General features: G+C 40.2%; 1 protein-coding gene across 11 annotated transcripts in view; it reads right to left on the bottom strand.

Annotated features, from left to right (window-relative positions):
* Positions 1–4,976: 4,976 nt before the first annotated feature.
* LOC131242079 (disease resistance RPP13-like protein 4) overlaps positions 4,977–27,802 on the bottom strand; it is a 115,430-nt gene continuing 92,604 nt past the window's right edge. For 4 of the 11 annotated variants that reach the window (XM_058240538.1, XM_058240556.1, XM_058240547.1 and 1 more), the window contains 3 exons: positions 24,192–24,245; positions 12,165–14,779; positions 4,977–6,463 (listed from right to left, as the gene is read on the bottom strand). In XM_058240538.1, coding sequence (XP_058096521.1) covers positions 6,333–6,463; positions 12,165–14,775 — 2,742 coding nt within the window. In that variant the 5' untranslated portion in view covers positions 14,776–14,779; positions 24,192–24,245 and the 3' untranslated portion in view covers positions 4,977–6,332. Of the gene's footprint in view, positions 6,464–12,164; positions 14,780–16,090; positions 16,579–24,191; positions 24,408–27,802 lie in introns of those variants that run through there. The other 7 variants (XM_058240563.1, XM_058240523.1, XM_058240497.1 and 4 more) reach the window with 6 other exon arrangements.

Raw genomic sequence — 27,802 nt, 5'->3', positions numbered from 1 at the left:
AAAATACAAAGATCAGATTGATACAAAACGTTTTTGGCCCACAAAAAGTTTTTCATAGTCACTCGTCACCTTTTCTAATGGTATGGTCCACCTGAGATTTAGATCTTGTTAATTTTTGAGATCACATCCTAAAATGAGATGTAAAGACAAATGGACGGTGTGGATATACAAAAAATACATCAAGACGGGCCCCGCAGGATTAGGATAACACCCACTAAGCTGTTATCCAGGTAACGGCTAATCCGCTCCCCATATAGACCGTACGTAAGAAAGATCAGTCCGATAAAAATCTCAGATGGGCCATAACAACAATAGGAGCATTGTAGAATTATTTTAGTTATGGATTAGCCTTTAAAAAAATAATAATAATAAAATAAATTCTTACCTTCATGGTGCTGGTGAGGCTTTCTCACACACAAGAAAGTACGAATCAGATCAAGTTGGGTGGAGTGATGCTAATTCAAGGAAAAGAGGAAGTTTGACGAGACAACTAACTCGGTTTAAGTCCCAGGTATCAACACGAAAAGTTTCGTTAGAGTCAAGACCGAGTCATGCTAGTCAGTCAATGACTAGTGACTCGGAGATGACTTGGCCCTGTTTCAATTCAAAGTAAGTTTTGAACAGAAGCCACGTTCGAAAGCTACGGGAAGATGAGAGATGTTGGTTGATCCACTTCCATAAACTAATAAATGTATCCCATAGTTTAGAAACCCAGAAATTCGACTCAACTCAATGTCTAATAAGATTGGGCTAACTCAAAGATTCAACCCCTTTTTTTTTTTTTTTTTTTGGGTTAGCTTGTCAGTACACACTCCACTGTTAGCCACCCCCACTAGGGAATCGACACCAAGACCTCAGTGTTGAAACAAGGTATCTCCACTCAGTCTACCACTTGAGCTATGGATCAAGGTGTAACTACAGTGTTCACTCATGTTGGTTTGTAACTACAAGTAGTTAAATGATTTAAAATGGTTGACGTAAGTACTACCAAAGAAACGTATGCTAGTGATCTTGTCTAGAGTAGCAAACTTGATCCTTAGGGGTGGCCTTGGCTCAACCTTACAGCCCTAAAGCCAGGTCCTAATTAACCTGGTCCAATCCCTAATGGGATGGAGAGACCTTGGCCTTGTCCCTCGCTTTAGTAGTTAAAGCTAGGCCGAGGCTGGCCTTATAAGTTAAAGATAAGTTTTGTGTATGCTGTCTATACAATTGTTGTACTATTGTGTGTTCATAAACCATCGTGTATCTATAGTGAATAAAAAATCCTTTTGTGGTATACCTTTGTCAAATAAGATCATTTATTAACCAAGCATTTGCCTCATCCAATTATTCAACATATGCATGGACTTAAATAAGTTCATCAATATATTGTTTATTGCCTAAAGTAGGACAATTTGAACCATTTATAGGTGCCCGTGTATGATCCATGACACTATACTATGATATCAAAGTTCTTCATATTATTATATGTGCTAGCTGTATATGGACTTTATGGTGTACGTAAGTATAGACATCCCACCTAAATCACAAGATACTACTCCTAAACTGTTTGGCTATACCTCGATAAAACCGCACCTGAAACCCTCGATCACCATTGGATGCTTGACCAAACTCAGAGGCAGAATCCCTGGCTCATCCTAGACTAGACCATTGGACCTGATCAAGAGATTCCCAATCCCTAGCTCTTCAATAAGAACCAATGATCAACACTCACTAGTATCTACAACTCAGTTAGTGTTCCGAGAAGGCCACACTTGTCTACTAGAGGAAGCTTTGAAAACCAAGTTGAAAGAAAATAATAGGCTTAGATAGCCCTCTAAAGGTAATGAATAGTTTGGATCACCCAACCACTAATTCTATAAACTTAGAATAAGCCCTAGAGAGACAGAATACAAAGGAAAAATGCTAGAAATATGCCGTTGGGCCAAAACACAAGGTTAGTAGACTGTCGACTGGCCCCGAACCGACGATTGCCTGACAATCTTTCCACCTACTAGAGATCTGGATCCCCTCTTACAAATCTTGGGTTGCCTAAAAATTGACAATTGTCCTCTTGGGTTGACTAAAATTTGACAGTTGTCCACCGTCGGCCTACCATGAGCTAATGGTTTGGTCTATAAATTCGACCCCCATTAGTCGATGAAGGAAAAAAGGTCCTAGGAGGGGTACGTCGTGAGAAGTCTAAGGAGATGGAAAGAAATGAAGAAAGAGAAGGCATGACAATGGGATACGAAGCCAGCCAGTGAAACAAAGTTAGGTGTCCCCTATCCTTCTTGAACATTTGCCTCGACATTGTGATCCTAACCAATTCAATAATCTGTCCTTTGAAAGTTAACCCATCAGAGGAAATAAGCCGAGTTAGGAATAGGGTCAGAATTAGGGACGTCAGACCATCCCCTTTGAATAAAAAGGGTCTTTGATTTTCTTATTTCTTTCTCATATTTCAATCAAGCTCAGAATGCAGTTTATTCCATATATTTCTAACATATTATCTATCATCATTCATATTCTTAGCTAGTTTTTTTTTTTTTTTTTTTTTTTTAAAATTATTTTTCTATAAATATTTTTATTTATCTTGTTCACTTGCCTATGGTCATTTGATTCAGCGTAGAAAGGCTAGGACTTATTCTACCTTTTCCTACTTGGTCTTCTTATAGAACTACACAAAGCATAAAAATTTGCCAATTATCAGACATTTAAAGGTTGGTCCTAGTTGCTAGTAGGAAGACCGCATAGTGTGTGGGTACAGGGTCACGGAGACCCTTACCCAGATATTCCGGTCACAGGTCAATTACATGAGTCATTTAGGTCAAGAGGTTTTGCGACCCCTTGACCTTGAGGCTAGCCGACTGTGGATACAAGTAGGCCTGATTGGCTAGAGGTGACTCTAAAAATTCAAAAGTACCATTTTCTGGTCACCTTTAAAAGGTATTGCAAAAACAAGGAATAACGAGTAGGCAAATCAAATAATAAACATCTGACACCAATCCAAAAAGTGGCAAGTGTGCGAACTTCCTCACTCTCTCCTTGCGACGGACTACGTCGGTACAGGGGCGTGTCCACCACCTTATATTTAGTAATTGAACCATAATATCGAATTGGATTGGGTTCAATTGAGTTCGAGTGGGCTCGGGCGACTTTCTTAAAACATAGTTTCAAGCTAAGTTTTTATAATTTCAATATATATATATATATATATATATATATATATATAAGTTTTGGAAATGGAATCCAACTATTTAAATTAAAATAAAGCATTGAGATTTGAGGGGTGTTTAATATATGTATAATAGGTTGCCTTCTGCTCCTTAAACCAACTACTTAAATAACACTTTTCCATCTTTGGTTTGAGGTGGTACATGTGTATGCCTCATTGGGGACCCATGTATCTGTTGATTACCTGATATGACGAAATTAATTCCACGATGCGTGCGCCTTGTGCTCAGTCAGTGTTATGTTTGGCAACTTCCACTCCAGGATTATCCCTTATTTGCTTGGGGTAGATGTATTTGTTGGGTTCGGGGTTAGTATTGGGGACTGTATTGGTATCAAACTGTTATCAACATCAATCTCTACCATGACTAGTTCTAGAACCTGAGTAAAAGAGGAAGGTAGATGTTTGGAGGGCACCCAATCATAAAACTTTTGCCAATCAGACATTTAAAGGTTGATCCTAGTTGCTAGTAGGAATACTAAGATAACAATGATATAAAATTTTAGAAATAAAATTATGTAATGTTTTTTTTTTTTATTAGACGTGGTTTGATATAAAATTTTGTTAGGCGAGCGGCTCTCTTGGCAGCCTTGCTCTTGAATCAGCAGAAGGTAGATCTGCCGAACTCCATTTGGGGGGTGTTTGGATCGTAGGTTACTTGAGCTACTTATGCCTCAAGTAGCTTATCTTGATTTTTACTTATTAAATTGAAGTGATCAAGTAAATATAAATAAAAGCGTTACTTACAACTGATCGTAAACCGAACTTACCTATCTGAGATAAGTTAACTTATCTACTGCTGTAAGTAATTGGAACAAAAAAACCTTGACCAAAAGTAGAGGAATGTGTAGTTAGAAAACACAGAACCAATATCATTTCCCTTTTTTAATTCTATTTGAGAATTCTTCCTTGGGTAATTCCTTAATGAGAGTGTTTCTACAGAGTAACAATTCCCATCATATGCTCCCCATCTCGTGCATGGGGATCGTGATGGTTCGTAGGGATGGGCGGCCCTGAATCTCATCGGTCGGATGATCTATTATCTATAATGTCTGATCAAATGAGAGGGTCCCATCAGTCTTATCTTGGTACCATTTGAAAAATGGTGGGGACTCTTTGATTGCACACTTGCATAGTTGCATGTCAATCCAAACTGTCTAAATCGCTGACCCAACCATCAATGGAGGATAAATGAAATTTTTCACCGAGTAGATAATATTTATCATTTGACTTTTCCCTTCAAATTTGGACCACTATATATTTTAGTTTTAACCATCCATTTGATAGCAATTAATGGATGATTATTGTGATTTTAGAGATATGCTTCATCCACAATTGGACCCCACAATTTTGGGTGGTCTAGATGTACATTTGTGCCACATGTGAGGAGGATGAGCCACTACATAGCCATTAATTAAAACATTCATACACAAAACCTTAAGAAATTAATAATGAAAAACAGAATTAAATGGATTTACTGTGTGTTTTAAGAAAATAGACGGTTAATGAGAAAACGACAGAATTGATTCGCATAACAGGCGGGATGGGGGCATTGACCACCTTACCGAACCAACGAGACCGTTTGCTCATGGGTATGAGCACAAGAGAAACGGTGAGCAATGACATGTTTTTCAAGAAAGGTTTTGAATTTCCAGTGTTCACTGCTACCATTAGTTTGAATATTTTCATTATGCACTCAAACATATTCTCAATGTTGGATTTAAGTCTTTGAAAAAAACACTGAATACATAACAAATAAAAATACCATGTAAATCTACTAACATCATCTATGAAATGTATCTGATAGCGAAATCAAGTATGTCCCTAGATATCAGAAGGTTCTAATTTCAAATGTTTATTGGGTACAAATATAACATAAAAAGGAACTAGAGTTCACAGATTTATTAATGGAGACAGGAAGTTAAAGGCGAGAAAGCACATGATGAACTGTATAGACTTTTGGAAGACAAAACTCAGGTGATAAGCGCCAGGACTTTGGGGTTGCCTCTATATGATAGAAGACGCCTTTCCTCGAGTCATGCGGCAGTAATCTCCCCTAGTGATGTTCTTTCACAAAGAAAACAGTTGGATGAAAATCAGAGTGAGTCATATACCAATTACCCAAATAGGGGGACTTGGATGCCAAATGCATCCATGTGCATGTGAAGGTTTCTATACACTTACTCAGCTAGATCATTTCTCAAATGTGAACACTCCAAAGTGATTAAGCAGAAGAAACTGCCAACAAGTTGGGCTTGTGAGACATTGCTATGCATTTGTAAATCATTTATTTATTTCTTTTCTCTCATACATGTGTGGCCCACCTGATGAGTTTCCCTACCTGTTTTTGTTATGGTCACATATGCATTGGAACCATCAGATGGATATAGCTTATCTGTACAATACATAAATTGGGGAGGTACTGTGGGTATATCACTACAAAAGAAAATGGTAACAGCCTAACGGAACAACAAAATTGATGAGGCAGAGCCAGTAGAACCCATTTACTTTACATGGGTCATGGTCATGTCTCATGTGTCAATTGAGACCGTCCATCTAGTAGGACCCACTCAGATCATGTTCTAAAAAAAAGATATTAGGTAATCCAAGACTAAATTTCTTCTCCTCTTCTCACCAAATGTGGGCCATTAACTTCTTTTTTTTTTTTTCAACCATAGGTTTGGAATCTTCCAACCAAATAGCTAGGATCATCCAATTTTTATATTTCTAATCATTTTCCACCAACAACAAGGGCAATTTGAAGATTTTTATTTTTTTTATTTTTTTTTCTTCTGATGAATGAAAATGAATAAAGTAAAATTTTCAACAACTCGTGTTCAAATTCAAGATTCAAAGGTTAGGATATTCAATGGTGTATGATTGAAATAAAGTAACATCTATATGGTACTGGTAAGAACATAAATGGTTCAGATCAATCTAAGAATGTACCCTGACTGTCTTCTTTTTATTTGTATTATTATATGACTAAAAGCAAAAGGAATGGGGGTATTTATCAAATCAATGGGTGTATACAAATACTGGCAAAAATTGTCATTCTCTACATATGTGGAGATACAAAGCATGTGTGGGATCTGAGATGTTCATCGAGCAGTTTAAATTACGTGATGGCATTCAAACCAAAAAATGTTGTGTGAAGAGAATGTAACAGGTGATTGAAAATGAAAAAAGAAAAAACATACCTTCTTCTTTTTCCTCCTCTTCTTCCTTCCTCTTTGGCGGCACCTGAAACTTCAAACAGTGAAGAGAGATGGAAAAGAGGTTAGAGACATCTTTAAAGAAACTTATGGGTGATTTGGCAAATAGATATTTGAAGAATTCAAGTCTAGTAATTGGATTCTTGAGAATTTCATGTGTCAAGTTATGTTCGACACTTTGGAATTTGAATCCCATTTCTAAGAATTTGAAAAGTTGCTCTTCAGGAAGAGTTATAAATGGCTTAAAATCAGAAATTGAATTCCAGCTAAATTCCCCATCGCCAAAATTCTTAAGTAGCTGTAGAATTAAATTTTAATTCCAAAAGACAATGATTTGATAAAACTTAGATACTCTAACAAAGTGTCATCATGATAATGAGGCACTTATTTGATTATTTGACTATTAGATTGGTGGACATTTATTGATTGAAGAAAAAAAATCCGTTGTTTTTTATTTCAACAAACTAGTGTCCCTGAATTTGAGCTTAGGATTGTTGGACCAATCTAAAATTTGGGCTATAATTTAGAGATAGTGGTTTGATGTCATGTGTGCCACTTCTAAATGCCTGTGTATCAAGTGTGAAACATGGCTAGAGTATCAAATAGCTTGACCAGCAGCATATTAGTTCCATGTAAGGTCTGTCAAAAGTGATAGGTTGACAGAGGTTGGCTATGAGGATGCAATATCTATCGTAACATTCCAAGATTTGAAAATAAAGAATTAAACAAAAAGATTAAAAGGTTGTAGCAAATTCATGGAGGAGATAAACGAAGCAGATTGACTGAGTAAACTCTGCGATGCCCATGGTGATGTATGTGTCTTATCTACGCTGTCCATCAGTTTTGACAGCTCATTTTAGGGTACGATCCTAGAATTGAACCATATCCAAAGCACTCAAGCGCACCACACCACCGGAAATGGTGACAATTGAATGCTTACTATTGAAATTTTTGTGGGGGCCACAGAAATTTTAGATCAAACTGATATTTGTATTTTCCCTTCATCTATGTCTATGTGATCTCGTTAACTGGTTGGTTAAGGAATAAACGGATGCGGATTAGCTACTGACAGGTGGAGTCGTGAGACTATGTGATGTCACCAAGTTATGTGGGCCTCACCATGATGTATATTTTGTATCCACACCGTCCAAACATTTCGAGAGATCATTTTAGGGCATGTTACAAAGAATGAGGCAGATCCAAGGCTGGAGTGGACCCCACCACAGAAAACAGTAGAGAGAGTGATGCCCACCGTTGAAACCTTTTGAAGGTCCACCATGATGTTTATTTGAGATCCAACTTGTTCATGTGTTAACGCAAACAAGAAAAGAGGAAAACACAAATATCAGCTTGATTGTTGTGGCCCTTAGAACTTTTTAATGGTGGGCGTCACTCTCCCCACTGTTTTCTGTGGTGGGGTTCACTAGAGATTTGGATCTGATTCATTCTTTGGATGATGCCCTAATATGAACTCTCCAAATGGATGGACAGTGGATACAAAACATACATCATGGTGGGGCCCACAGAAGTTGGTGATGTCACTTCATGTCTCGCTACTCAACCCTTATCTAATCCTCGTCCGAAAATAAACATCCTTTGCGGGCCTGGGAAGTTTTCAACGGTGGATGTCATTATCCCCAATGTGCTCCACCTTTTTTTACACCCCACACTCAACTTTTGGACTTTGGATATGATTCAATTTTGGCTCCTGCCCTAAAGTTATCTGGAAAAACAATTGAACGGTGTGAATAGAATACGAATCCGGACTAATAGAATACATGCATCTATAATGGGTCCCACAGTTTACTCCGAAGATTGAACGGCGTGGACGCAATCCGCTTCCGGAGATTGAATGGGTAATTCGCGGCACACTTGCCAACACGGCACACGTACGAGAGTAATAAAAAAAGGTATGGCATGGCATAGTGCAGTGCTCCCGAATCGCCTCTTCAATGCCTCTAACGCAGGCTTCACAAATGGTTTTGGATATACAAAATTACTAAAGTTTGGGTTACCCTTTAATTACCAGAATCTTCTTTTTATTTGTATTATCATATGACTAAAAGCAGAAGAAATGGGTTTATTTATCAAATCAAAGGGTGTATACAAATACTGACACAAAAATTGTCATTCTCGGAGATACAAAACATGTGTGGGATCTGTGATGTTCATTGAGCAGTTTTAATTATGTGAAGGCATTCAAACCAAAAAAATATTGTGTGAAGAGAATGTAACAGATGATTGAAAATGAAAAAAGAAAAAACATACCTTCTTCTTTTTCCTCTTCTTCTTCCTCTTTGGCAGCACCTGAAACTTCGAAGGTTAGAGAGAGATGGAAGAGAGGTTAGAGACATCTTCAAAGAAACTTGAGGCTAGTTTGGCAACTAGAAATTTGAAGAATCCAAGTCTAGTAATTGGATTCTTGAGAATTTCAATGTGTCATGTTTGACACTTTGGATTTTGAATCCTATTTCTAAGAATTTGAAAAGTTGCTTTTCAGGAAGAGTTGTAAATGGCTTCAAATCAGAAATTAAATTCCAGCTAAATTCCACATTGCCAAAATTCTAAAGTAGCTCTAGAATTAAATTTTATTTCCAAAAGACAATGGTTCGATAAAACTTAGATACTCTAACAAAGTGTCATCATGATAATAAGGCACTTATTTCATTTATTGATTGACGAAAAAAAATCCAATGTTTTTATTTCAACAAAAAAGTGTCCTTGCATTTGAGTTTAGGATTGTTGAACCAATCTAAAATTTGGGCTATAATTTAGAGATAGTGGTTTAATGCTACGGATACCACTTCTAAATGCCTGTGTATCAAGTGTGAAACATGGCTAGAGTATCAAATAGCTTGACCAACAGCATATTAATTAGTTCCATGTAAGGTCTGTCAAAAGTGATAAGTTGACAATAGAGGTTGGCTATGAGAACGTAATATCTATCATTACATTCCAAGATTTGAAAATAAAGAATTAAGCAAAAAGATTAAAAGGTTGCAGCGAATTCATGGAGGAGATAAAGGAAGCGGATTACATACTGAGTAAACTCTGTGAGGCCCATGATGATGTAGGTGTCTTATCTACGCCGTCCATCAGTTTTGACAGCTCAATTTAGGGTATGAGCCTAGAATTGAACCATATCCAAAGCACTCAAGCGGACCACACCACAGGAAATGGTGAAAATTGAATGCTTACTATTGAAACTTTTGTGGGGGCCACAAATTTTAGATCAAACTGATATTTGTATTTTCCCTTCATCCATGTCTATGTGACCTTGTTAACTGGTTGGATAAGAAATAAACATCCTTTGTGGGCCCTGGGAAGTTTTCAATGGTGGATGTCATTCTCCCCACTGTGGTCCACTTTTTTATTTTTACACCCCACACTAAACGTTTCGACTTTGGATGTGATTCAATTTTGGGTCCTGCTCTAAAGTAATCTGAAAAACAATTGAACGGTATGAATAGAATACGAATCCGGACTCATAGAATACATACATCTATAGTGGGCCCGCGGAGTTTACTCAGTACGCTATGCTCTGGACGGAACCGGATTGGCTACTCCCCCTGCCACCAGCCAATGGCTGTGGTCGGTTCTCTGTGGGACCACCATGATATATGTGTTTCATCCATGCCGTCCATCTATTTTTATATATTATTTTAGGTTATGATACAAAAATTTAGTTATATCCGAATCTTAAGTGGACCACATTACATGAAACAGTTTTGAATGAGTGTCGACCATTAAAAACTTTTTGGGGCCATAAAAGTTTTGGATCAAGGTGATCTTTGTTTTTTTCCCTTCATATAGGTCCGTATGTTATAATCAAAAGATTTGATGTCAAATAAACAGTACGGTGGGCCTTAGGAGTATTTTAATGGTAGATATCCAATCAATATTGTTTTCCTGTGGTGTGGTCCATCTGAGACTTATTTCCCTCTAATTTTTGGATTAAAGCAATAAAATGATCTTTAAAAGTGGATGAACGGAATGGATGAAGAACATACATCAAGGTGGACCCCACATAGCACCGACCATCAGCCACAGTGGCAGGTGGCAGGGGAGTACCAATCCGTTTCCGCTACGGACGCAATCAGCGTCCACATTGAATGGGTTATTCGCCGACGCGGATTTCCTGCGAACCTGCGCTTGAAACTTAGGTGAGGTCCACCGTCATGCTTTTCGGAAATCCATTCCGTCCATCCGTTTTTTGATCTCATTTTAGGAGAAGAAAATAAAATTTAGCGGGATACAAGTCTCAAGTGGGCCTTACTAAAGGAAAAGGTGGTTAGGAAAATTTCTACCGTTGAAATCTCCCTAGGTTTGATAGTGATGTTTACATGACATCCATACCGTTAATAACGTCATTTGTGTTGGGATGATCTGAAAACACAAATAATAGCATGATTCAAAACTTTTTTAGTCCCACGAATATTTCAACCGTGGACGTTCAATTATCACGTTTTCAGCTCACTTGAGCATTGGACGGAGAGGATTTCTAAAAAATATGAGAGTAGCCCACCTGGTTCCCAGGGCAGGAACTTCTTGCTAAAGGCTTTAGCAGGGACGCGGATTAGATACTGACTAGTTGAGTAGCGAGGCCGGCTACTGAAGTGACGTCACTAAGTTTTGTGGCCCCACAATGATGTATTTTATGTATCCACACCGTCCATCCATTTGGAGAGATAATTTTAAAGCATGATCCAAAAAATGAATGAGATCCAAGTCTCCAGTAGACCCCATCACAGAAAAAAGTGGGGAGAATGACATCCATGGTTAAAAACTTGTAAGGGTCACAAAAGTTATTGATCAAGATTATATTTGTGTTTTCCCTTATTTTATGTCTTTGTTAACTTATGAACAGGCTGGATCTCAAATAAGCACCATGGTGGACCTTAGTAAGGTTTCAACAGTGGCCGTCACTCTCCCACTGTTTTTTATGGTGGGGTCCACTACTTCCTTTGATCTCCATCATTCTTTGTCTCATGCCATAAAATGATCTCTACAAATGGATAGACGGTGTGGATACAACACATACATCATGGTTGGGCCCACATAACTTGGTGACGTCACTTCAGTAGCGAGTCTCGCGGCTCAACCTGTCAGTAGCTGATCCGCGTCCCTTTGGCAGGAAATCCGCGTCTGTCATTCGCGGCACACGTACGAGGAAAAAAAAAAAAGAAAGTATGGCGTGGCATGGACGCGGATTGCGTCTTACCCCCGCCCGTCTTTAGCCACGAACGGGCAGTTCCGTGGGCGGGCCCACTGTGATATATCGGTTTATCCACGCCGTCTATCTCTCCTATCGGATCATTTTAATCGCAAGTACAAAATTCAGGCAGATCCAACGCTCAAGCGGACCACACTACAGATGACTCTCGCATTTAATGCAAACGACATCTAATGCTTTGCGCATTTAATGCAACCAAGCTTATTATTTGTTGTGGTCCACTTGAGCGTTGGATTTACCTCAATTTTGTGTACAAACATTAAAATGATCCGAGGGGAGGGATGGACGGCGTGGATAAACCGATAGGTCACAGTGGGCCCACCCACGAAACTGTCCGTTCGTGGCTAAAGACGGGCGGGGGTAGGAGTCCGTAGGACGCAGTCCGCGTCCGGCGTGGCATAGTGCAGTGGTCGCGAATCGCCTCTTCAATGCCTCTAACGCAGGCTTCACAAATGGTTTTGGATGTACAAAATTAATACAGTTTGGGTTACCCGTTAATTACCTGAATCTTCTTCTTCTCTCCTCCATTTCTCCTCCTCCAAAGTATACTTTGTAACATCGAATGGGAATGACTTGAGCTTCGGACAGTTGTAAACCTTGAGGAGTCTTAAAGACGGCGTTACCCTTCGCATCCTCTGCCACTCCGCTTCCAATTCGTACAAACATTGTAGCACCAAGACCTCCACTTTCCATACGCCACTCTCGCTGTCCCAAAATCTGGGACCCATCTCCCTAATCCTTCCTCTCCAAATCAAAAGAAACTGAAGATTGGGAAGGGAAGTAGGACTGAGCCACGCAGGTGTCCTTTCTCCTGGCCAGTAAATAAGATACAACTCTCTGAGGGATTTAAGAGGAGGAGAAAGCTCACCTTCGATCTTCCTTACAACTCCATCTCTTTCAACAGAAATTCCCCCAAAATCTAACCTTAGAATTTGCAGATACTGGAGCATTGATAACACATGCCATTCCCCTTCTTCTATTTCTTCCACTGACTTTATCCCCATCCTAAGTTCTCTAAGTTTTGTCAAGCTCTTCAACTCCGAAATACCTGATCCATTTTTATTCACAGGACTAAACCATCCTAACCGTTCGAGGTTTGAAAGCTTTCCAAGCCCTTCCGGCATGCATTCTAAAGAACACAACTCAATTTGGATAGCTGTTAGCTTCTCTAATGTTGTGATTGACACAGGAAGCCTTTTCAAATTCGGGCAGTTCCATAAACGTAGAATCCGAAGATTACGAAGATTTCCGATTGCATCGGGCAGTGATATCAAGGCAGAACTCCTCTGTATGTTAAGATAAACGAGGTGATGTAATGACCCTATCCCACTCAACCAATCGCTGCACACCACACCTAGATCGAGATTCCAGTCTGACAGTGAAAGAGATAACACCCTCAACCACCTTACTTCGCATTGTTTTGCTTTTAGACTTGCAATCATCTCTATGCTCTGAATGCCCATCCCAACCAACGTCCGCAGCTTGGTGGGACTGTTTCTGATGCTCTCTACAGCTGTATTCCCCACAATTCCCAAACGACGAGACTGCTCACGGAATGCGGGACTACCTCCACAGTCCAACCTCACAAAAAAGCTCTCATCTCTTGCAATTCTTATTACCATATCTCGAACCATATCATGCATTTTGCACCTAACATAGCTTCTCTCAAAATGATCTTTTTCCACTCCAAGTATCAAAAATCGATTAAATAATTCTGAAAGACATTCTTCTCCTATCTCAAATGCCGTTTTCCCATTTTTTCCCCAAACAAAACCCTCACCAATCCACCAGTTAACCATGTCATCAACATAAATTTCAAAATCTTCAGGAAACATGGCAAAGCACAAAAAGCAAGGTTTTAAGTGTGTTGGGAGCTCTTCATAGCTTAACTCTAGACATGAAATGACTGGCTCATCTTTCTTACTGATTTCCAACTCCTCCTTTAGGTGCTCTGATATTCGCCTCCATTCATGGATAGAATCACCTTTCATAAACATCATTCCGCCCACAACCTTGATTGCCAAAGGAAGCCCTCTGCACCTCACAACTATCTCCTTACCAACTTCCACCAAGTCTGGCTTGGCGCACTTACCTCCATTTCTTGCAAAAGCTACTTTGCTAAATAAGGACCAACTGTCTTCTTTTGAAAGAGTTTGGGGATAGTGTATGTGTCTGCCGGCAGCTCCCATTGATTTAGCAACCTCTTCATTCCTTGTTGTAACAATGACATAGCTACCACTCACTTTGGGCAAAGCGGACTCCAAGCTTTCCCACCATCCGTTTTTATCTGTTTCCCAAACATCATCCAAAACTATCAAGTACTTATCATCTAACTTAGCCTTAAGCCTTTCCAACAGGTCACGAACATCCTTTCCCCTCATAGATCCTTCTTCTACATTTAGTTTCCCGAGCATTTTCTTCAGCAATTCATCCAATTTGAAACTCTGAGAAACAGTAACAAAAAGCGAGTACCTAAAAGAGTCTTTCACCCTCCCACTATCACATATCTTTTGAGCGAGTGTGGTTTTACCAATTCCCCCCATTCCAGCTATTCCAATCGCCATTGAGGGTCCATCCGCTTCTAAGATCCAATTTATAATCTTTGTTGAGTCATCTTCTAATCCCACCATTTCAGCTTCATGCATCAGGATTGGGTAGGTCATTCCCATATTCCCACCATCTTCATCTTTGCCAGGTTGGCGAGGAGCTGTTTGCAAGTAGGACTTCATATTCTTCTTCACCTTCCTTACCCCTTGATTTATATTCCTCAGCCGCTTTCCCAACTGATGACGGGATTTCAAATGAGTAGGAAACCAATAACTTGTAAAATTTGGTGCACACCCTTCATGTTTTTTCAGGAATAGAAGCTGACAATCTGCTATTACATCTTCAGCATCATATACCAACTCTCTTAAATTGCTCATTACCCTCTTGAGAATCTCATTCATATCTCTTCTCTTCACCTGATCAGCTTCCTTGAGATAGCTCTGCATGTACTGAAGCTCCTCCTTTGTTTCCTCAAATTGGTCATCAAACTCAAGTAGCTGACGACCTTCGGTTACGAGTATTGACAACAAATTATCCAGGAGAACACTGACAACAGCATCTGCCATTTCCCTGTGAAATAGTATCATCCCTTTATGAAAATGGAATTCAAAACTAGGTAAAGGGAAAGAGTAAAAACTAAAAACTAAGTAGAAAATATTGCAATTAAATTGGCTGCAAGAAAGTAATTGCACAAGTATTCCTTTAACAAACATATTTCCATTTATTTTTCAATCATTTTCCTTTAAGCCTAATGTATTATTAAGAAACTTGACGAATTAACTCAGAACACAGCTTTGTCATGAACTCGAATTAGCATAAATTGTGCCATGTTCCTATATGACTAAAGTTGTTACAAGACTGGTTGGGTTTCCTTAAACTCACCCGAATTTTTCACTAACTTTGTGGGATTGCCAAGTTTTGGGTTATTGGTCGAGTTTTATCGAGTGACAAGTTTTGATTTTAAAAAAAAGGAGTGGAGGTTTGAACCCACCTTCTCTTACATAAACAAAGATCTTACCTGAGTTTTGTTACAAGACTTGTTAAGTTCTCTATAAACTCAGCTATGTCATATACTAACTTATTAGACTGACCGAGTGTTAAGTTACTTGGGCGAGTTTTATAGAGTGAAAAAACTATGGTGGAAAAAAAAAAAGTACGAACAAAGCAACTTGATTACAATGTTACTTCATAGTCCACCTAATGTACCTGAGTTGTTATTGGAACATATACATTGTTAATATGGCTACTAAATTGTATGGTATTTGCTTAGCATCATTAATGATAGATGGTGTTATGCTACCGTTCTGGCTAGGGCAGATAACAAGCCCAATTTTACACGATGCCTCATGAACAGAACTAAGATAAAATCGATTAAGTTACACACCAAGTAACTTATGATTTATTTATTGTTAATTTTTTTATAAAAAAACACCAAGAGTCTTCTTTCTGAATGAGATTGCCCACCGACAATATGGGCCTCAGTGCTCTATGGCCGCCACCATGATGTATGTGTTTTATCCATATCATCCATCCATTTGGCATGAGAAAAAAAAGAGCCAAATCCAAATCTCAAGTGGAACACACGATGGGAAAAAATAGTCATTGAGTGCCCACCATTAAAAACTTTATTGGGGGTCATGAAAGTTTTGAATCAAGCTTATACTTGTGCTTTCCCTTCATCTAAGTATGCGTGACCTAATCAATTGGTTGGATTGCAAGTAAACATTACAGTACACCCTAGGAAGTTTTTAATGATGGGTGTTCCCTCACCACTGTTTTCTTGGGTGTGGTCCACCTGAGATTTGGATATGAGTCATTTTTGGGGTTATACCCTAAAATAATATGAAAAAAATAAATGGACGATATAGATAAAACACATACATCATGGTCAGGCCCACAGAGCACCGACCCGTAGCCCTTCACTAATAGCAGCATCAGTCGAATGCATGAACTTTTCGCAACAGGAAAACTAGGTGAGGTCCACCATGAAGGTTGTGAGAAATCCACCCCATCTATCCATTTTTCCATATCATTTTAGGACATGGGCCAAGAATAGGGCAAATATAAAAATCAAGTGGACTGCGTGATAGGAAACAATGAGGGTTAAATGTCACAAAAGTTTTGGATCAGGCTAATGTTTTTGTATTTTTAGTTCATCCAAGTAGGAATGAGCTCACTCGACTTTGATCCATCTCAGAGCGGAGTGGCAACCTCGACCCAAGCAAAAGTGTCATGTGCCTTGAAACTCAGGATCATAAATGGATTCAGGCATCATTCTATTACTAGATCTAAAATCAAGATTTTATTAAAGAAAAGTCCCATTTTTAGATTATTACCTCCCTCGCCAAGGCCCACAGAACTTTACCATCAATTTCTCATCAAATTCAGAATTACTACAGGCAGGAACCATCGATCAGGTCATGACTAATTGTGCAGAGAGATCATGGAACACATGCAATTGGGTGATCAAACGAGGAACTTGTTTCCAACCATATGAACGGTATGGATGGCATATAAAACATCATAATAGACCTAGGGAGGTGTCAACGTTAGGCATTTCATACCCACCTTTTCCTATCCTGCAGCCCACTTGAATTTTGGAGTTATCTCATTTTTGGCCTCATTTCCTAACATGATCTAAAAAGACAGATGGACGGGGTGGATTTCTGGCAAACGTACATCATGATAGGCCCTACCCGGCTTCCTTTTCAACGGGCTGTTGTAGGCCGTCAATAGGCAAGGAGCAAATTAAGTATGTCCTAACCTCACCCCAACACATTCAAGCCCTGACCGTGGGGCTTACCTTGATGTATGTATTATATATTCATTTCGTACATTTATTTTGTTGATGTAGAACGGGTTGCGGACTCGTTCATGGCTAAGATGGACCGAAGAAAAGAAGTCAAGAAGGATCGAATAGATTCTTTGACGGGTAGACAAATCTAGGTCTAAATTCTGCTAAAAATTCCGAACTGCTTGTTGCTGATTTCTACCGGTTTAGGCAGATCAAAATACTATTCAACAAGTCGAATTATTGTTCTAGATTGCCAATTGGCTGATTTCTGCTAATTTAGACAGGTTGACAGATCTTGTCAACAGGTCGAAATCTAGATCGACAGGTCGAAATCCAGTTCGATAGGTCGAAAATCATATAATTTCTGGTTTAAATCTCTGGATACTTTTTTTAAAAAAATAAAATAAAATAAAATTTATTGTTTAGATCTATTGACTCAACCGGTCGACGACAGGTCGACAGAGGTGGAAAATTTATGTGAATTTTTGAATTTGTTTCATAATTTAATTAGAGCTCTTTGATTATGTCTTTAGAGTTTATTTAAGGTTATTTAAAGGGGTGAAATTCATTTTTATTATGGATTCAATCAATAAACTTCTTAAGAATTTTCTTATTTTCTTTCGTGGATTCGAGAAACCTCTTGTAGATGCAAGGGTGCCTTGTAGATTTAAGAGTGTCTTATGGACAATCTGTGCTTGATTTCAGCAAATATCCTATTAGCTTCCTTAGTCCACTGAAATAGTTCTTTCTTCATACAATTTGTAATCGATGACACAATGATGTTGAAATTATTTATGAACTAATGATAGAATGTCGCCAACCTATGAAAACTCCATACTTCATAGATGTTTATTGGAACTAGCCATTCCCTGATGGCTCTCACTTATTTAATGTCTAGTCGGATGCCCGTAAACATCATGAAAAAGCCCAAAAATAATAGGCTAATGATTAAAAGGTTGCATTTTTTTTTTTTATGGAGACACATCTTGTTTGCGGTGAGCACTTGAAGGACCTATTTGAGGTGTCCCATATGGCTTGCTTCATCCTGACTGTATATCAAAATATTATCGAAGTAGACCGCTATGAACCACCCTATGAATTGCTTCAAATTTTGGTTCATCAACTTCATGAATTTATTAGGTGCGTATGAAAGACTGAAGGGCATGACTAACTATTCGTACAATCCATCCTTGGTCTTAAAAGTTGTCTTCCACTCATCACTTGGCCATATTCGGATCTGATGGTAGCTGTTTCTTAAATATAATTTAAAAAAATAGCTTTGCACCTTCTAACATATCAAACATATCGTTCAACCATAGTATGGAAAATTTGTGCTTTATGGTAATCTTATTGATTGCCCGATTATCGATGTACATGCTCCAACTCTTATCTTTCTTAGAAGTTAATAGGGTAGGAACGACGCATGGGCTCATGTTTTCTTGGAATAAGCCTTTACAGATCAACTCCTTCACTTGTCCTTGCAAAATATCACACTCCTTCGTAATCATCCAATATTGAGCACAATTGGGTAAGCTGGACTTGGGACAAGGTCAATATAATGTTGAATATCCCGAGTGGGAGAATCCATCGAGAAGGTTGTTGAGCTAAATTTATTTAAATTTATGTAATAAGCGTTTTAGTTTCTTAGGAATGATGGCAGTTTCGAGTTCTTTTCCTTTTATAATTAATGCATAGGTTTGTCCCGTCTTTTTGAATTTCTCCACAAAGTCTCATATGTTTAGGAGAGAACACCCCTCAACTTTAGAAGCTTTGAGTGGCTCTTCTAGGTCCAAAGGGGCTAGTATAGTTTTCCAGCTATCCTTTACAAAAATGTACACATTATCTTATCCTCTATGAGTGGCGTCACGGTTGGAGGACCAAGTAGAATGTGACAGGCCTCCATGTTAACAACGTTACATACAACTTGACCTTTATAATGTTTGTCAATTGAAAAAGTTATCATGTATTGTTTTGTTACATTCGTTTCACTGACCTCTTAATCCACCCGATCGTGTATGGGGAAGGATGATGCTCTGTTTCCAGCTGTAATTTCTCCACCATGAACTTGGAAATGATGTTCTTGATGCTCCCACTATCGATAATCAAATCACAGACCTTTCGATTCACATAGACCTAGTTCAGAAGATGTTGTGTCACTGTGGGTCTACCTTCTTCCTTAATGCATACAATAGTCACCTCACAACAAGCAACTCACCATGATCATGCGTAACCCAATCTGCCTCATCCTCTTCATCCTCTATGATGTGCTCCAATTCATCAACATTCAAGTCTTCATCGGTGTTTCCAGTAAAATCATTATTGATGCCGAGGTTAAAAACTTGTCGTTAGGGTAAGTGTTTGGTAAGTGACTTGGTTGGCCACAACGATAACAATGGTTGAGCCTTGGCCAACCATAGGGGTTCAAGATCCTACCCAGACCGACAATAGTGGACATGCCCCTTTGGGGTCTAACTTGCTCGCTTCCTGAATCTCGGTTCACTGGTGTAGGAGGTTGAGTGCACCCTTATAAGTTCTTTCCCTTCCGCCTGTGGAGCTCCCTAGGATGGACTCACCGCGGTGACCCTAGTGGTAGGATAAGTTTGTGTGTTGGGACACTCAAGTTGCGCTTCCACTCATGTGGTTAACTTGATCACTTCATTTATCATCCACACGAGTTGCATCTGAACCCGATCCTAGATCGCAACATTCAACCGACCATTGAATCAAGTAACTTGTAGTGATTCAGTTTCGACCAAATCGTTCCATGCTGCCAAGCAGTAGAATTTTTTACGTAATCTCTCACCGACCGACTACTCTGCCGACATTTTTGGTATTATTAGAACAATACCTGATCGTAGTCGTTAGGGAGGAATCGCGCACGCAGCAATTGCTTTGTCCACTGACATGTGCAGATTGGTGTTTTAATCTATCTCGTCCGTACGGGATGAAGTTGCTCCCACCAAGATGAAGCTTCTCCCTTTAACTTTTAAGCCACAGGCTTAACCTTCTTCGCTTCAAGAATTTTCATATAGTCGAAGAATCACTCAACTTCAGAAAGCCAATCGAGGAAATCCTCAATATGAAGTTAGCCATTGAAGTTAGGAAGATCTACTTTCATCCTGAATTTTCGATCTGCCCGATCTACTCAATCGCCTCCTTGTCTTGGATATTGGAGGATCATGTCGTCGATCTCCTCATTGTCAGATCCCACCTCCTCAGGCGGGTGGATCACCGCCACAAACACAGAGCTGCCCTATAGCCTCCGTCATGCAATTGATGACTATGTCGCTTTGAAACCCGCCACTGTTAAGGAAATTAAAATTCCCTGGAGCACCGTTTATGGGAGTGTTGCCTGACCCATCATTAGAAGCCATATATTTGAGGAGAAAGCCTCGCTCTGATACTAATTGACGCAGGGAAGGACGTAATGAGGTCGATTACCGTCTTCCTCAATTGATAAATACCTTGAATCCACATGGTACTCTTGAATCCATGAGAGGTTTCTCGAATCCATGAGAGAAAATAAGAAAATTGTTAGGAAGTTTATTGATTGAATCCATAATAAAAGTGAGTTTAACCCTTTCAAATAACCCTAAATAAATCCCAAAAACATAATCAAAGAGTTCTAATCAAACTAGGAAAAAAATTCAAAAAATTGTGTAAATTTTCCGCATCCGTCGACCTGTCAAAACAACAAAAAAGTGTCCAGAGATTTAAACCGAAAATTTTATGATTTTCAACCCGTCGACCTGTTGAAATAGATTTCGAGCTATCGACAAGATCTGCCGACCTCTCTAAACTGGCATAGATCAGCCATCAAGCAAGCAATCTGAAACAATATTTTGACCTTTCAAACAATATTTGGACTTATCTAAATTGGAAGAAATCAGCTAGCAAGCAATATAGAATTTTTGGAGGAATTTCGACCGGTTGACCAGATTTGTCAACTGGTCAAACTATATTACTAAATGTGTTCAATCCTTATTGGCTTCTTTTATTCGGTCCATCTTAATCATGAACGATTTTGCGACCCATTCTACATCATTTGTCAACTCATTTTAGGGCATGATCTCAAAAATAAAAGATATCCAAATCTTAGGTGGACCATACTATAGGAAACAGTAGTGGTTAAAATGCTCCACTGTTGAAAACATCCTAAGGCCCACTGTAATGTTCCCATAATGTTTATTTTCCATCCAAATTGTTGATTAGGTCATACAACTTGGATAAAGGGCAAAAATGAATATCAGCTTGATCCAAAACTCTTGTGACCCACGAGGTGTTAATGGTCAATCACCATTGTTTCCTATGGTGTGGTCCATCTGAGATTTGGATCTGATTCATTTTTGGGCTCATGCCCTATAATGATCGATCTGGCAAAATGAATGGACTTAGCAGATGTACAATACATACATCAAGGTGCACCCCACCATATCTGGGGAGGCTGAGGAGCACCAAATTTGCTCTCAATCTTTCCCTCTCTCCCCACCATATCCCGTACCTTTGTCTCCGTTCACCAAGCTCTCTCTCTCAAAGATCAAGTTTGGCTCATTTGTATGATAGATGTGGGCCATTCATCATGTTGACCCCACTTGGCCTATGCTAAGCTAGCCCAAAAATTAGAAAGACCTTTCATTAGGTGGGCTACAAAAAATGAACGTCTACCATTCAAAACTTCTTGCGCGGCAAAAAGTTTTGGATCAAGCCGATATTCTTGTTCTTTCATAATCCAGCTTTGTGTGATATTATGAACTGGTTGGATGGCAAATTAGCATCATGGTAGCCCTAAGAAGGTTTCAACGGTGGGCATCATTGTCCCCACTATCTTCATAGTGGTCTACTTGAGCATTGGATTTGCCTCCTTTTTAGGCCCCTGCCCTAAAATGACCGGGCAAAATGGATATAGACGGTGTGTATATAATCATGTTGAGGCCCACAAAACTTTGCCACTTCGACATAGTAAACGTTAGTGTGTATTCTGGACGTCAGTATTTACATTCAAGTAATTAAGTTAGCAATACGATGGGCATTTTGACATTTTATTTTATATATATATATATATATATATATATATATATATATATATATATATATATATATATATATATATATATATAAACATGATAGAAATGAAAGAAAAATAACTGATGGAAGGCCTTTGACAATTATCTTGATTAATAAGGTAGTTTAATAAAAAAGTTAATTTTAAAAGGTATTAAGATGTAAAAATGATATTAATGAAGTGGTATTTTGTAAAATTCACTTAGGGCTAGGGTTGTACATGAGTCGGCCACTAGCTGACCTCAGTTCGAACTCGGTTTGGCTACGTCCTCGAGCCTGACTAGCCAGCTCGACTCGGCTTGGTCAGTAGCTCGGGCCAATTCGAGCCAAGATTGAGTCTCTGAGATATTTTCACAAACACATGGAATGTACTTTCAATTTCTCACTGTATGTAAAACATCAACAGTTGTTTACAAGAATTTCATTAAACACCTTATAAGCAACATCAAAATTAAGGAAAAAAAATGGTATTTGTTTTATATACATACCTTCTTTGCCACCAGCTGATAATTTGTTGGGTCATTTCATCAAACACTTGGTGAGCAACATCAATATCAAAGTAATAGAGTCATTGAACCGGTTCAATCTGAGTTCGATTCGAGTTGAGTTAAGCTCGGGCAAGCTTGAACTCGGTTAAAAAAATTTCGAGCTCAAAAAATCAGTTCGACTCAGCTCGAACTCAACTTTAAACCGAGTCAAATCAAGCTTTTTCGAGTCGAGTCGAGAGAGCTAACTGAACTAACTCGGTTCGTGTACATCCCCACTTAGGGCTATTTGATTTTTCAAATATACCATGTAAATACTTTGTAAATAAGTAATAATTACATCACTCCCAAGGCTGACATGTCAACACTAAAATCGAGCACCAATACCAAATAAATGTGGGGGCCCACCGTGATGTACATGTCATATCCACACCATCCATCCGTTATATATGCCATCTGATTTTAGGACATGAACCCAAAAATGAGGCATATCCAAAACTCGAGTGGACCACACCATAGGAAATAGTGGGAATTGAACGCCAATCCATAGAAACCAAAAGGCCCCAAAAAAGTTTTGGATCAACCTGGTACTTGTGTTTTCTACCTATCCATGTCTATCTAACCTTATGAACCGATTAGATGACCAATAGACATCAATGTGGACCCCATACATGTAACAACTTTCAACTATGGACATTTTAAGGCTACTGTTTTTCTTGGTGTGGGCCACTTGAGCTTTGGATTGCCTAATTTTTTGAGTCACATCCCAAAATGTTTTGGTAAACCCAATGGACAGCGTGGATATATCTCACATATTACAGTGGGGCCCGAAGATTTAAGTCAATCTTTTTGAACTGGTTTTTAAGATGAAAATACAACCTGATTTTCAAATAAACTAAAATAATAATAATTGCCTATTTACTGTACATTTAGGGAGGACTGAAAATTCAAACAGGCCCTTAAATTTAATCCACTCCTAGTCACCATGAACAACTTAATACAAAAACCTAAATGATAGAATGACACAGTTTTTTACACATGCACGCACACCCATACACCCACACCAAGTGGGATTTCACCACAATGGATACTCGGAATCCATTACCTCATGTTGAACCACACATTCTAATTGAGAAATAATCTAGTGGGCTCTATGCATGGAAACCTTGCCATGCACATAGCTGCAATTGGAATCATTGGCATCCAAATCAAGTATCCGGACCGTCCATTAGGTCCAGCTTGCTCTTCACAGGCAGCCTTGAAAAATCATAATATCAGATTATTTAAACCGTCCATTTAGTGGGTTGCAGAAATTGATGGACGAGATTGTTCATTAAAGATGACTCAAGTAACGGATATTTAAGACCACCTTATTGTTGCAGTTTTTGTACAGTAATGAAATAAGATCTAATGGAATAAACGACTTTGAACACGTATGGATAGTCCAAACATCAAAAGACATCAGTTAATCTTGGCTTAATGGTAGACTCACAAGAGTTTCACCTCTAAGGTCATGGGTTTGAGTATCCATTGTGATGTGTTTGGGTGCGTAAGAAAACAAAAGAAAGAATCACATCAATAAAATGATTGAAGCTTATGATCAATAAGATCCAAGATTGGAAGGTCAAGATCGAGTACATACCGGAATGAATAGAGAGCTTGTAGAAAGAAGAAGATGGAAGATGGAAGATGGCTCCTGCAATCAGTCAAAAGACGGTCAATATTGTTTATAGAAAAACAATATTTCAACCCATCATGCATTGGTTGTGTTTCTAAAGAGTCATATTGATTACATTAACTGAAGATAAGGCCGAGTAAAGGATAGATTGGATCATCTCATCAGTGCTATTTTTGTATGGCATCCTGAAGGGCATCCTGATCCCTTCAATCATGTGTCTGTGCAGTACGAAACAAACAGACGGCTAAAACAACAACAACTAACGCGACGGATGGAAGGCTAGATAAAACGAAACAAATGGACGGCTACACAATGTCTCTTTGGTTTTATTTGTTTCGGACACGTGTGACCAACTTGATTAGCAGAATAGGGACTGGGTTTCGGTGGATCCCTGACTATGGGGCTGAACGTGATGTACTTGTCTTATATCCACACCATCCAATCACTTCTCCACTCATTTTCGGGCATGAGCCGAAAAATGCAGCAGATCATCCAAATCTCAGGTAGAGCACACCAAGGTAAACAGTGGTGATTGAACTTACACCGTTAAAAACTTCTTAGGGGCCACAGCAATGTTTATTTGTCATTCAACCCATTGATTAAGTCAGAAGACTTGGATGAAGGGACTACAGAAATATCAGGTTCATCCAATACTTGAGTGGCTCACAATAAGTTTTTAAGGATCAGTCAACACTCTTTCCTGTGGTGTGGTCCACCTGAGATTTTTATCTGCTGCATTTTTTGTATTGTCCTTAAAATGATATAGTGAAACGGATCAATGGTGTGGATTTAAGAAAAGTATATCACAGTTGGCCTCACAATCAGGGATCCACGGACCTAAGTGGATACGGGAATCCACCAATAGCCTAAGATCTACGCAGAGGAACCGATCTGCATATGAGGTGTGGATATGATATTGTAGACAGGTGATAGTAAGACTAAGCCATAAAACATACAGATAATGTATTTAGATGGCCTAGCAGGCTGAGCCATACAGGCATATAGGTAGTGGAACCTCTTAAATTAGAGGTCTCAAGTCCACTTGGATGTTTGGGAGCACATGATTGCTGTAGTTTTTTGTATAGTGATTGTTGATGCAATTATCTGGTTCGTCCTCCTGGACCCTTGTATGCCTGCACAGAAAGAAAACAAAGGAGACCCTGGCTCGAGCAGGGGACCCTCCGATGCCAAAGTCAGGCCTGGACTCGGGGTCTCAAAGTATTGAAAGATTTTTAGGAGGAATTTGTTTCGTACCTCTCAAGGTGAGGGCCCCCCCTTCTTTTATAGCTGCTGGGGCATTTAATCGTACGAGGATTCTCTTCCTGGTATTGTGCGCGGGATCTTCTCCTGGGATCACGGAAACAGGATCGTGTCCGTCTCGTGCCTTCATCCGATCCCGTGAGCTTCGGGATCGGGAATCTTATCCCAAGACATCCGGAGTGCGGCTTCATCTTGTGACGGTCGATCCGATAAAGAGGTCCGCCCGAAGCATGCCCGAGACACTGACGACTCGTCAGGGCCGACTCAACCTTTGCCTCGGTCTAGCGAATAATTCCTCGGATTTGACACATCCTTTGGTGACCCGAGGCATTAAGTCCGAGTCTGCGGACTTGTATGTTTTGTCCCCAACAAGACTCACTACTCAAAAGTAGTAGTCTTATGACACTGAGGAGTAGCGAGTGCTGAGTCGGTTCATAACTTAGTCCGAGACGAGAAGTAGTCGTTAAGTGCATTCATTGAGGCCTTTGATGGGGGACGGTTCAGCTTCTGACATCGTATGCGCCGTCAGCCATCAAATCGCAGGTCCCGCCAATGAGGATTGGACACGTAGTAAAGCTATTATTGTTGCTAGTCGGCGTGCGCCACGTGTCGAGTGGGGGAACCGATGCAGGCGTCGAATCATTTCCCCATTAATGTCTCCGCCGTAGGGCGACCTTATAAAACATCAGGGGTCCCGCACTTTGAACTTTTACTGCTCTTGCCATTCTCGCTCTGCGTTTTCTCTGGGATTTGCGTAGCTTTTCATCTCCTTCCTTTCTTCTCTCTTTACCGTCGGTGCTTCTTTCCGCCATTGTTCCTTTCTCTCCGGTGAGTTTCTCCTTCCTCTTTATTAGATAATAATAATGGCGGATAGGAGTTCTCAAAGCCCCCAGGGGGGAGTTTCCGGAGACGAAGGCGAAGCGCAACGTTTTTGGAACGTTGCGGAATCGCCTTCTTTACTAACGGAGATAGCAGTGGATGCCAACGCTGCTTGTATGCCTGAGAGAGTCACCGACGATCAGGCGGAGCGCCCTGCTTCCGTCGTTCCTTCCCGTGGCGGGTCATCCTTATTAACCCGCCCGGGGAGGCCCAACTTACCAAGGGACATGGAGGAAGATGAAGAGGAAGAAGATGAAATTTTAATCGCCGAAGGAACCCCTGACCCAGTTCCTGCTGATGAATCGGCGCAGGCCTAGTCTGAAGGGGAAGAATCGGGGGAAGATTTAAGCGGTCCGGTTCCTTCAGTCTTGACTGAGGCGGACTTGGACAGAATCCGAGTCGGGTATCATATCCCCGAGTCGGTCATCACGTATCTTCCTCGCCCGAATGACCTGCCGGATCACCCTCCTGCGGGGGTCGCAATTTACCAAGTATCGATGCAATGCGGTTTGCGTCTGCTCCTTCAGGCCATCGTCCGGGGAGTTTTATCTCGCATACGGATTGCCGGGGCAGATAGTCCCGAATGGGTGGAGGAACTTACTCGGATGTGCGGTGTTGTGGGCTGAGATGGAACAGCCACCGCTCACAGTCGACGAGTTTCTCCACCTGTACCAAGTGCGGGTAAATCCGAACTACCCTGGCTTCTACGTCTTTGCTGCTTGGCGAGGCGGAGGTGGTTCCCTGATAACCGACCCTCCCACTTCCAACAAACATTGGAAAGAGCGTTGGTTCTGGGCATGTGGTCGATGGGAGACGGACGAGTCCGGGTCTTGCGAGGCTCGTGTCCCTCGGACATTTCAGAGAGCAGGTGACTTGGGTCTTCTCTCCCTCGCCCTTTTTCATTTTTTTTTTTTTTTTTTTTTTGTCTGACGGACTTGTGTTTGGCAGATATTCCGAAGAAGCGGCCGAAGCTTGGCTCCAGTGCCTCGGCTCGGATTAAGGAGTTGAGGGCATTGAATCCGAGAGATAGGTCTTAGAAGGTGCTTCTACAACCGGAGCGCCTTCATCTTGCAGGTCTGGACTCAGAAGTTACAGGTAATTGAGAATGAGTTTTCTGGATCTTCCGAGTTTCCCCCGACCTGATTCGCCATAACTTATTCTCTTTTTTTTTTGTTTAAACAGATCTGCCCGAAGCTCGTCCCAACCTCAGGATTATCCTCGAACCGGAGATGACTGGAGCTCGTCCTGCCCTCAGGCCAGTCACGAAGTTGAAGGCTCCTCCGCGGTCAGTTCTTCTTTCGGAGCCTCGGCCGCCGAAGAGGCAAAGGGTGCTGCGAAAGGAGAAAGAGCCAGCGAGCTCTTCTGCCCCTTCCGTCGTGGTGATTCCCGACCCGGACGAAAGGGCGGAGGAGACGGCGATTGCTGCTTCGGACCCT

Source organism: Magnolia sinica, chromosome 1 (assembly GCF_029962835.1).
Source record: "Magnolia sinica isolate HGM2019 chromosome 1, MsV1, whole genome shotgun sequence".
Classification (NCBI taxonomy): Eukaryota; Viridiplantae; Streptophyta; class Magnoliopsida; order Magnoliales; family Magnoliaceae; genus Magnolia; species Magnolia sinica.
Note: the sequence above shows the minus strand (reverse complement) of the source record. Positions and strands in the feature narration are given on the sequence as shown.